Source organism: Salmo salar, chromosome 10, assembly GCF_965601325.2.
Source record: "Salmo salar chromosome 10, fSalSal1, whole genome shotgun sequence".
Taxonomy (NCBI): Eukaryota; Metazoa; Chordata; class Actinopteri; order Salmoniformes; family Salmonidae; genus Salmo; species Salmo salar.
In genome coordinates, this window is record NC_138300.1 from 16,602,519 (window position 1) to 16,614,716 (window position 12,198).

Sequence of the window (12,198 nt, forward strand, 5' to 3'; positions counted from 1 at the left end):
TTTCATGATCTTTGATTTGGTCTCTGAGTCTCTAAATGTTTTGTGGTCAGAGGATGGCCCCTTCTAACTCATGACATTCACCCCTTGTGAATCGAAGATGGGAGGCACGTGTTAAAACCAAAACCAAATATCATAAATGTCTCCTTCATGTCTGGCTGCCTTTCAGATTATTTTGTGCCCAATAGAAATGAATGGTAAATAATGTATTGTGTCATTTTGGAATGACTTTTAATATAAATAAGAATAAAATATGTTTCTAAACACTTCTACATTAATGTGGATGCTACCATGATTACGGGTGATCCTGAATGAATTGTGAATAATGATGAACGAGAAAGTTAGAGGGTCAAATATCATACCCCCAAGACATGACAATGATCCAATAACGAATCCTGCATTTTCTCCTGTAATATTTGTTTCATCCTTTTAGAGCTGTAATGATGAAAAAGAGAGCAAAGAGAAGCTTGGAAACAACCCACCGAAATTGACAGACTCAAAACTCCCCAAATCTCATGTGTTGAGTAAGGAGCCGGTTGAACCAAAGGCGAACTCAAAGGTAATCAGTTAGGGTATACGGGAGACTTGAGATTTTTGGGATGTGGTCAGCAGATGGCACCTTCCAAGTCATGAGATTCATCCTTGTGAATTGATGATGGGAGGAATGTCTTAAACCCAAATAGAAGAACACTTTTCCAAAACGGAATCCTGAATAATCTCCATTGTTTCATCTTTTAGAGGGATGAAAAAGAGCGGGATGAGAAGCTTGCAGACAACCCACAGACACTGTCTGAATCGTATGTGCCAAGCAAAGGACCAGTTGACCCAAAGGCAAACTCAAAGGTAATCAATTAGGCATAGGTTGAAAATGAACACTTTTGGAATATGTAGGCATGAAGCTTTTCCACAGTGCTCTTTCTGTGATTCTTTCAATAGTGGGAGGTAGGGTCCCATTTAGAGGTCGACCGATTGTGATTTTTCAACACCGATACCGATTTATTGGAGGACCAAAAAAAGCCGATACCTATTAATCGGACAATTTAAAAAAAAAATTAAATGTTATTATTATTATTTTTTAAATATATATATTTGTAATAATGACAATTACAACAGTACTGAATGAACAATGAACACTTTTAAAAAAGCTAACGTTTAAGTTCCTTGCTCAGAACATATGAAAGCTGGTGGTTCCTTTTAACACGAGTCTTCAATATTCCCAGTTAAGAAGTTTTAGGTTGTAGTTATTATAGGAATTATGACGCGTCGACTATTTCTCTCTATACCATTTGTATTTCATATACCTTTGACTATTGGATGTTCTTATAGACACTTTAGTATTGCCAGCCTAATCTCAGGAGTTGATAGGCTTGAAGTCATAAACAGCGCTGTGCAATAAGGCATTGCGAAGAGCTGCTGGCAAACGCAGTAAAGTGCTGTTTGAATGAATGCTTATGAGCCTGCTGCTGCCTACCACCGCTCAGTCAGACTGCTCTATAAAATATCAAATCATAGACTTAATTATAATAAACACAGAAATACGAGCCTTTGGTCATTAATATGGTCAAATCTGGAAACTATCATTTAGAAAACAAAACATTTATTCTTTCAGTGAATTCGGAACCGTTCCGTATTTTATCGAACGGGTGTCATCCCTAAGTCTAAATATTGCTGTTACATTGCACAACCTTCAATGTTATATCATAATTATGTAAAATTCTGGCAAATTAATTACGGTCTTTGTTAGGAAGAAATGGTGCGGCCAAAACTGCCGCATGACTCTGCTTGCACTGAACGCAAGAGAAGTGACACACTTTCCCTAGTTAATATTGCCTGCTAACAGGCATTTCTTTTAACTAAATATGCAGGTTTAAAAATATAGACTTCTGTGTATTGATTTTAAGGAAGGCATTGATGTTTATGGTTAGGTACATTTGCGCAACGATTGTGCTTTTTTTGCGAATGTCCTTTTGTTAAATCATCACCCGTTTGGTGAAGTTGAAGTAGGCTGTGATTCGATGATAATTAGCAGGCACCACTTTGATTATATGCAACGCAGGACAAGCTAGTTAACCAAGTAATATCAACCATGTGTAGTTAATTAGTGATTATGTGAAGATTGATCGTTTTTTATAAGATAAGTTTAATGCTAGCTAGCAACTTACTTGGCTCCTTGCAGCCACAAGGTCCTTTTGATGCTGCACTCACGTAACAGGTGGTCAGCCTGCCAGTCTCCTCGTGGATTGCAACATAATCGGCATCCAAAAAGGCTGATTACCGATTGTTATGAAAACTTGAAATTGGCCCTAAGGCCCATTGCAAGTCTGTGTGGTCAGAAAATGGCTTGGTTTACCCTGCCACCCTGGTTTGGTTGGAGGGGGCGCGCTGCAAGGTGAAGTTTGACAACTACGGAAATGAGGAAGAGCTGGACCAGAGTGCCCTGCTACCTGAAGCTGCTGACCAGCCCAAGAGGGAGAAAAGGATGAGCCATACGCAACAAGAGACTTTGGGTGTATTTTCTAGGAACCAAACTGAAGCAAACCGATGGAAACGGAACGACGCGGGGCATATGTTAAAACAAAAACAAACAGCATGAATGTCTCCTCCATGTCTTAGTGTTGCGTCTGTTCTCGCAGCGACACGGTCATTTGTGCTCATCCCTTCCCTCCTTTTTTTTTAAATATATTTTTTAAGTGTTTTGAAGTTGCGATCCTCCTCAATCAACCACATTTTTTTGTGGTATTAAATCAGATAGCAAATAACAGTACTATGGCTGTTAGTTTTAATCACTTTTGTTGTTGTCGTGAAACGCACCAAACAAGCTGTCGACCTAACCCACAATAGATATAGCGATCCACAACCGTGAATATCATACACAAGATGTCCTGTGTAATCGCTGACCCTGTGATGCAAGTCTTTACTACAGTGGAATACCGCAATCAACATTCTCCCAAGAAAAGGCATCTAAACCAAGGAAGCGTGATAGTAAAGGAGGAATTCAGAATCTGATTAAAAAAACAGCCCTTTCGTCTATTTTCTATGGCAATGTACAAAGCATAAGGAATAAGACTGATGAGCTACGGGCTTGTACCCAATACCTCTGAGTACCGACGACCTGATCTGTCCATCTGAGACCAGGCTTACGGAACAGGATCCCGACTCCGTTGTGGAGCTGGATGGCTACACAATCGTTAGAATGGACCGAAACATCAACTCCTGTAGGAGAAAAGGTGGAGGAGTTTGTGCATTCGTCAACAGGAAATTCCATATTACAACCAAGCACCAGGTCTCTACTAAAGACGTTGAACTCCTTGCTCTTAATCTATCTTAACCTACGGCCATACTACCTGCCACGGGAAATAAATTAGGTCCGACTATTTGTTTACATATCCCCCGCTGCTGACACCCAAGTCGCTGCCACCTTGAGACATGACCTAGTATCCCAGGCTGAGACAGTTACCTGAAGCAGTAAAGCTAATCATGGGAGGCTTTAGCATGTGCAATGGGAGGCTTTAACATGTGCAGTCTATCTGAACATTTATCGTCATACCAGCAATATGTTACATGTCCTAACCAAAATGAGGTCTATCTGGACCTCTGTTATGGTAACATCCCAGGTGAGTATTGTTCCAAGGCACTACCCAATCTCAGGGGTTGGGATCATAACATGGTTCAGCTCATCCCAATCTACAAACCGTGACTGCAAGGAGAGAAGGCTGAAAAGGTGGAGATTAAAAAGCTGGACTCCTGAAGCCCTCAAGGACTGTTTTGAGTCTACTGACTGGGCAACCCTGACAGATAGCGCTGATGACCTGGAATATACATCCGTTTCTGTGAGGATCTCGTTATTCCCAAAAAGAAAGTCAGCATCTTCTCTAATAATAAACTGTGGGTAACTTGGAATTAAAAGAGCTCCTCAACAAGAAAGTGTTTTTAAATCAGATGGCAGTAAAGAGGAAAGAAAAAATATTCATAGGAGACTCAAAAGCAAAATCGAGAAGTGCAAGGCAACATACAAAGACGACAAATTAGAAAACCTTTAAGGACAAGGACAGTAGAAATGGCTGGCAAGGATTTGTAGCCATTACAGGCTAGAAATCTAAGAGACATTGTGTGACTGTCGAAAATGACCTTGTTTTTGCAAATGATTTGAACAGTTTTTCTATTGCAGGTTTGACATGTGATTTGACATCGCAGCAGAAAGTGGCACTGGACAGTATAGACAGCATACCTGGGTGGCGCGGTCTAAGCAACTGCATCGCAGTGCTAGAGGCATCACTACAGACCCAGGATCGATCCCAGGCTGTATCACAACCGGCCGTGATCGGCAGTCCCATAGGGCAGCGCACAATTGGCCCAGCGTTGTCCAGGTTAGGGGAGGGTTTGCCTGGGGTAGGCCGTCATTGTAAATAAGAATTTGTTTTTAACTGACTTGCCTAGTTAAATAAAATAAATACCAGCTGTTGAGATACAGAGCTCAGTGAATGACGTCAAGCAATGCTTTCAACGTGTCAACCCACAGAAATCGTTTGATCCAGACGGTGTCAGCAGCAAGGAACTTCAGGCATGCGCAGACCAGCTCGCATTACCATTCCAGAAGCTGTTCCAGCTGTCACTGGACAGTGGGATAAATCCAGACTTATGTAAAAAGTCGCTGATTGTCCAAATACTTCAAAACAGCAGGCCAAAAGAAAATAACGATTTGCGCCCTGTAGCCCTGACGTCTGTAGCTATGAAATGTTTTGAAAAAATAACTAAACAAATTCTCTCTGGTCTCTCATCCCAACTACGATGAACAAAAATATAAATGCAACATTTAAAGTTTTGGTTTCATGAACTGAAATAAAAGATCCCAGAAATGTTCCATTACGCATAAAAAAAAGCTTAGTGTTGTCCACAAATTTGTTTAAATCCCTGTTAGTGATCATTTCTCCTTTGCCAAGATAATCCATCCACCTGACAGGTGTGGCATATCAAGAAGCTGATTAAACAGCATGATCATTACACAGGTGCACCTTGTGCAGGGGACAACAAAAGGCCACTTTAAAATGTGCAGTTTTGTCACACAACACAATGCCACAGATGTCTCAAGTTTTGAGGGAGCATGCAATTGGCATGCTGACTAAAGGAATGTACACCAGAGCTGTTGACAGAGAATGTAATGTTAATTTCTCTACCATAAGCCGCCTCCAACATTGTTTTAGAGAATTTGGCAGTACCTCCAACCGGCCTCACAACCACAGACCACGTGGATGGCGTTGTGTGGGCGAGCGGTTTGCTGATGCCAATGTTGGGAACAGAGTGCCCCTTGGTGGGGTTATGGTATGGGCAGGCATAAGAAACGGACAACGAACAGAATTGCATTTTATCAATGGCAATTTGAATGCAAAGAGATGCGTGACAAGATCCTGAGGCCCATTGTCATACCATTCCTCCACCGTCATCACCTCATGTTCAGCATGATAATGCAAGACACCATGTTGGAAGGATCTGTACACAATTCCTGGAAGCTGAAAATGTCCCCGTTCTTCCATGGCCTGCATACTAACCAGACATGTTACCCATTGAGCATGTTTGGGATGCTCTGGATCGACGTTCACGACAGCGTTTCCAGTTCCCGCCAATATCCAGAAACTTCGCAAAGGCATTGAAGAGGAGTGGGACAACATTCCACATGCCACAATCAACAGCCTGATCAACTCGCGAATGAGATGTGTTGCGTTGCATGAGTCAAATGGTGGTCACGCCAGACACTGACTGGTTTTCTGATCCACGCCCCTATCTTTTTTTTAAAGGTATCTGTTACCAGCTGATGCATATCTGTATTACCAGTCATGTAAAATCCATCGTTCAGGGCCTAATACATTTTTTTCAATTGACTGATTTCCTTTATATGAACTGTCCAGTAAAATCTTTGAAATGGTTGCGTTTATAATAATGCGTTACTAGTCGTGCTTCTACACCTGCATTGCTTGCTGTTTGGGGTTTTAGGCTGGGTTTCTGTACAGCACTTTGTGATATCAGCTGATGTAAGAAAGGCTATATAAATAAATTTGATTTGATGCTGAACAAGATCTGAAAATTTAGAAAAGGCAAATAGCCTAGTGAAAATTGTGTTCATTGACTTCAGTAGTGCGTTTAACACCATCCAACCCCACCTACTGGTGGATAGGCTGGTGAATTTTTGTGTCAACTCTCTACTGATCAAGTGGATTAATAATTTCCTTGTGAAGTTTAACGCCGCCATCGCTACATCTAGAACGATGAATACGGGAGCCCCACAAGGTTGCGTACTTTCACCGATACTGTACACAAACGATTGTCAAGCCTTTGACTCAGACCACACATTCTTTAAATACGAAGATGACACCGCTGTTGTGGGTTTCCTCCTCCTAGACCTAGCCTCCCTTCAAGGTTTTGAGAGAGAAACGGCAAAATTCGTCCAGTAGTGCACATATAACTTTCTTGAAATAAACAAGAGATGGAAATGGATTTCAGAAGGAACAAAACTACACTTACCGCCCCCCCCCCCCCCCCCCACGAAGATCAATGGGGAATCAGTCAATAGAGTGACCACATGCAAATACCTGGGAATCGAAATAGACAAACTGAAATTCAATGACTATGCCGTTACAAAGATAACAAAAACTGTTGCAATTTCTTAATTTTTTTACGCAAATTGAACCATTTTAATGTCGACCGTCATATCCTACCAGTGCTCTATAAATCTGTCCTGCAGAGTGTGCTGTCCTTTTGGTCTGATATGCATGTTTGAAAGACCAAGTCAAGCTTCAGCGCTTGATCAAGACGGCGGGAAGGATAATTGGTAAAGATCAAGAATCAGCCACCAACCTGTACACAAAACTCATCCTCCTAAAAGTCCCCTTCACTCAACTCAGTCACAGCAGCAGCCGGACAAGGGGAAAGAGACTTCTTCAAAAGAAGATTACATTTACATTTTAGTCATTTAGCAGACGCTCTTATCCAGAGCAACTTACAGTAGTGAATGCATACATTTCATACATTTTTTTTCCCCCCCGTACTGGTCCCCCGTGGGAATCAAACCCACAACCTTGGCGTTGCAAACACCATGCTCTACCAACTGAGCCACACGGGACTAACAGATAGACATGGGGACTCTTTTATCCCAACAGCCATTAGGCTGTACAATGGAAAGTCTGTTGGTCCCTCCAGTATTCAGCATATTGCACTGTCACTGTAAATCTGTAGGCTATAGCACTTTCAATAAATTCTATTGTGTAGTTTCTGTGTGTTTATGTACTGTCTTGTTAAGCACATGACCAAATGAATTTCCCCCTTGTGGGATAAGCAAGTTGATCTGAATCTGAACCTTCATCAGAAGAACAATCATCAAATAACGACTCCTAAATTATCTCAAGTGTTTAGCCTATATTAATTTGGCAGCTTGGGCTGTGGCGGTCATTCAATTTTGTCAGCCTATTATTGTCATGCAAAAGGTTGCCGGTCTCACGGTAATGAACTGTTATTTAACATAAACATGTTTAGCATCTCCAGGCCTCCCCACGCATACAAGCCTCTGACGCACACCTTTGGAACATTTACATAAAATAAAAAAACGTCTAAATCCATTTAATATAGACCATCACAATAAATCCATAATTTCTTTTAGGCATATCTAAAGGAACATTATGATATGAAGAAAGTGTTTTTCAGAAGGACAGAATATGAGTTGGCCTACTGTATGTTATCTGGCTATGCGCTATCCTATCGGCTGTAGGCTTGTTCATTTAGCAGACAATATATGCTTAAGTCCCATGACATATCATATATGATTTTATATAGTAAGAATATATTTGAACTTAGCTGAGTTAAATAGAATATGTTTCTCATTCCGGAGCGTGGGCACATATGAAGTAGCTATGTTGAGCGTAAATGTGATCATCTGAAACCGGTCCTGTGTGCTAGATTTAGAGTTATTTGGCAACTTCAGTTGTGAACGATACAAACCTTTTAGAACGTCTTAGAATCAAAACCTATATGGGCTGAATGATGTGACTATAGGCCATTGATGATTTGAGAAGGCCGCAAAGAAAGTTCCTTGTCACAAGCTGCACACTCTGTTCTCTCATCAAGTGATCATATTATCACCCATCAGACTATTCTCAATTTAATCTTGTCTTTACTAATATGTGAAATTAGTTTAGATTTAGAATGGCCCATTTATCAAATAGGCAGGGGGGGGAAAAGACATGTCATCCTTACGGCACTCAAATAGCTGCTTTCTGGCCAGTTTGTTTTTCAATCATGCCTGGTAGGCTACTCTGGTTATTTCACTCCACACATCAACAACCACTGTTTGAGGAGCATGCAGCATCGTGCTGCGCGACAGGTGATATTCCAAACTCACTATAATTGTAGGGTAATTCTGTAAGCCTGCCTGCACAATCAATTAACTTACAGCATCGCCTAGGCCTACATGTTCTTACCCAGACTCATGGATAGGAAGTTTGGAGTTTAGCATAACGTAACCAGTCCATCCAGTATGCATAATAATACAGTCCATACTCAAAGGCGATTTTATTTATTTTATTGATTTATTTATTTATTTTTGTGTAGGCTAGACCAAATATGTACCAAAGGCATCTTAAATCTGTTTTTGTTTTTCTGGTGTGTGTAATATGCAGTAGGCTATGTATTGTATAACAGCACCATTTAAACAAAAAAATACATTTCTCGGGCTTGGGCTCATATATAGGCCTATGTGCAGGCATAAGCTCCAATATACGTATATACCGTAAATTCCGGACTATAAGCCGCAACTTTTTTCTCACACTTTGAACCTCGCGGCTTAAACAATGACGCGGCTAATATATGGATTTTTCCCGCTTAAAATTTTTTTTTCTCCCAAAAAACACATTCTGTGATGTGCTCAGTTTTTTGCCGTGCTCAGTTTTTTGGGCGGCATGAAGCTTTCATTAGACCAATGAAATTGCCGAACGGGTTAAGGTCAAACAACTTTTTTGTTTACTGTTTAGATTAAATCGAGCGCTCTCAAACTTATTACGGTAGTCATTTTGTCACCCTCATCATGGCAAAGACACGGAGAAATGCATATGATGCAGCTTTCAAGTTGAAGGCGATTGATCTGGCTGTTGGAAAAGGAAATAGAGCTGCTGCACGGGAGCTTGGTCTTAATGAGTCTGATAAGACGTTGGAAACAGCAGCGTGAGGAATTGAATCAGTGCAAAAAGACAACTAAAGCTTACTGCAAATTTTTTATTTTTTGTTACAAGCCGTGCTTCGTTAAAGCCAATTTAGTTTTGTTACAAGCCGTGTTTCATTAAAGCCTGTGTACAGTTCATTTGTTTCAATGTACCGGTAGGCACCTGCGGCTTATAGACATGTGCGGCTTATTTATGTTCAAAATATATATATATTTTTTATTCAGTGGGTGCGGCTTATATTCAGGTGCGCTTAATCGTCCGGAAATTACGGTAGGTGTTTGAATTAATCATCACCTTAGGAAGCGCTGTCTATTTGTAGTTAAGTTAGGCTTTCAAACAACATCCACAACAACCATGTTGCTCTTCTTTCACTAATTACAGCGGGGTGAGTTTTAAAAGCACAATACTGTTTTGATGAGAAATGTTTGATTTCTGATTCTATTTGCATTGATGTCAGAGTGGTTAGAGGGACAATAGAGCCCTGAGTACCAGGCCATTTAGCAACCTAATGGTTGTTAGTGAGTTAGGTACTACCAACGCATGTCCAGAGTGCATAAGAGAAGATTACTGGGACTCAATGGTCACATGGAATTTTACTGGGTGTGGAGAGTAATACGGTTACCTTAACGGCCTTAGCAGAGACATGTGTTTTTCGGTCAGAGGGACAATTTACAACGTATATTTGTAGCAAGTAGAATTTGATGCATTCAAAGTCTTTGGGTTTTTCAATGGTAAATGCAGATGAGCAACCCCATGCTTCAGCCTAAAGCCACTATGCTGCATCAGTTGAGCTAAAGGTTATAATGGGTTTTGAAGGGAAAATTATATTTCAGATGGTGTTAATTTGAATTTATTTTGGAGTAGAATGTCCGTTTAAAAAGTCACTTGAAGTGACCTTCTCTGTCCCCCCCCAACAAAAAAAAATCCAGGGGGGGCGGGTAGACCCCTGCCCCACGCTCCCTTTGCCAACGCTACTGAATAAAATCCTAGGAGAAACACTGAACTCCTTTTGTATTTCTTTCATCCTTTAGAGATGTAATGATGAAAAAGATGGCGAAAGAGAAGCTTGGAGACAACCCACCAAAACGGAGAGAATCAGAACTCCCCGAATCTCAACAAACTTTTGCTTAGGGCCCTGAAAGGCTAGAGCCGGCTCTGACTGCATGTGTGGGTATGGATGTGGGTACGCAGACCTGCGAGCCACTGCGTTCAGATTTTTTGTGGTCCCCACTCCCATCAAAGTTGGCCATCCCTGAGTTGGGCTATACAGAAGACTGAGATTGTGGCATGTGGTCAGCGGATGGCCCCTTCCAAATCATGAGAGTTAACCAAAACCAAAAAGCATGAATTCTGACTTTTTATGTCTTCATCAGGAGAACACTTTGTTCTTGTAGCAAAACGTGCTACGGTGTAAAAACGTTTTGCAACGGTGTGTGACTAATAAAGAAACCCATGGTAAAAGATTCATGATAGCACTGTTAACTTGACTTCTTTTCGGTTCCTTTTCTCAAGCTTGCTTTTATCACTATGTGTACCAGGTGTGGAGGCTGGGCTACCGGTGTCGTGCGGTGTACTCCGAGGATGGCCTGGTCTACCCAGCGGTGCTGGTGTGGTTGAGAGGCGAACGCTGCTGGGTGAAGTTTGAAGGCTACGGGAATGAGGAAGAGCTGGAGCTGAGCACCCTGCTATCTCCAGATGAACTGGGAGGCCACAGAGGAAGAGTTGATGCCAAAGTGCAACAAGGGGTAACACTTCACTTGAACATTCATTTTTGGCCTTGTATGACAGATGGAATAAGTGTTACTTGTAGGGTCATCATTTTATAGTATCAAAGTTTAAATTACCACAAACATGTCAGTCAATCCAGTATATGGATAAAGCAGTGCGTGGGTCTGCCCAATAAAGCAATTCTCTTGTCCCTAGGCTGTTGATGGGTTCAGGTCCACTAGTAACAACATCGCTGATTGGAAGAGGAAGGAAAGAGATTGGAGGACACCTCAACAAGAGGGACGAGAGGAGCTGTCCTTACCTCAGCCACCTAAGTTTGCTCCAGTGAGTCTGGGTGCTGTTCCCTCTGTTTCAGGACATCTGGAATGCATTGTTGACCAATGGTCATGCTTTCTTGAGGTCTGATGTTTACTGATAAGGAAGTTTGCATTCAATTATTTCAGCCTTGTCACTATGGCATGTGACTTCTAATATTTGTTGTACGTTTTGTGTGTGTGTGTGAGATTTAGGGAAAAGACTATGGCAAAAGCAGCTATGACTTTGGCAAGGAGCATGGGGATAAGAAGAAGCCAAGTGGCCAGCGAGATGTACCATGTGGCCGAAGAGAGGAACCAAACAATCACCCCTTTTCCTTCTTTCCTCTAGTGCCACCGCCCAAGGACTCTTTGGTGAGGCTGTTTGCTGTGTGTGTTCCTTACCTACATGTCTATCTTTAACCTGTGTGAGACTGTTGTTTTTATTTCTTATCTATTGGTCACCTAATACCTTATATATATATATATATATATATATATATATATATATATATATATATATATATATATATATTATTTTTTTTTTTACATAACAATTGCACTGTTTGTTAGAGCCTGTAAGTAAGCATTTCACTGTAACGTCTACACCTGTTTGTATTCGGCGCACGTGACAAATAAACTTTGATTTGATTGGCTACCTCCAGCCGGTACATCCAACAAGAATAATGTTATTCAATGTCTGTGGTATTATGTCGTGGGTGTGCAATAAATTGAGTTATAAATAAGAGATACTCAGTTTGTATTTAATTTAAGGTGCCTTCGAAAGTATTCAGACCCCTTGACTTTTGCTACATTTTGTTAGGTTACAGCCTTATTCTAAATAGTTTTTTCCCCCTCATCAATCTACACACAGTACCCCATAATGACAAAGCAAAAACAGGTTTTCAGAAATGTTTGCTAATTTATATATTTTTTTAACCAACTTAAATATCACATTTACATAAGTATTCAGACCC

At 40.9% G+C, this 12,198-nt stretch overlaps 1 protein-coding gene across 1 annotated transcript; it reads left to right on the top strand.

The window, feature by feature from the left end:
- The first annotated feature begins 322 nt into the window (after positions 1–322).
- On the top strand, positions 323–11,685 carry LOC106613607 (uncharacterized). The gene is made up of 6 exons (XM_082956587.1): positions 323–337; positions 431–556; positions 736–840; positions 10,739–10,945; positions 11,124–11,252; positions 11,438–11,685. Exons 1-6 carry the CDS (start codon positions 323–325, stop codon positions 11,642–11,644), a joined length of 789 nt encoding a protein of 262 aa, XP_082812713.1. The 3' UTR covers positions 11,645–11,685.
- The last annotated feature ends 513 nt before the right edge of the window (positions 11,686–12,198 follow it).

What these genes read in the sequence shown, in the direction of transcription:
- LOC106613607 (XM_082956587.1), top strand. An exon ending in AACCAAAGGCGAACTCAAAG is followed by an intron (nt 557 to 735) that starts GTAATCAGTTAG and finishes TTCATCTTTTAG; the next exon opens with AGGGATGAAAAAGAGCGGGA. An exon ending in ACCCAAAGGCAAACTCAAAG is followed by an intron (nt 841 to 10,738) that starts GTAATCAATTAG and finishes TATGTGTACCAG; the next exon opens with GTGTGGAGGCTGGGCTACCG.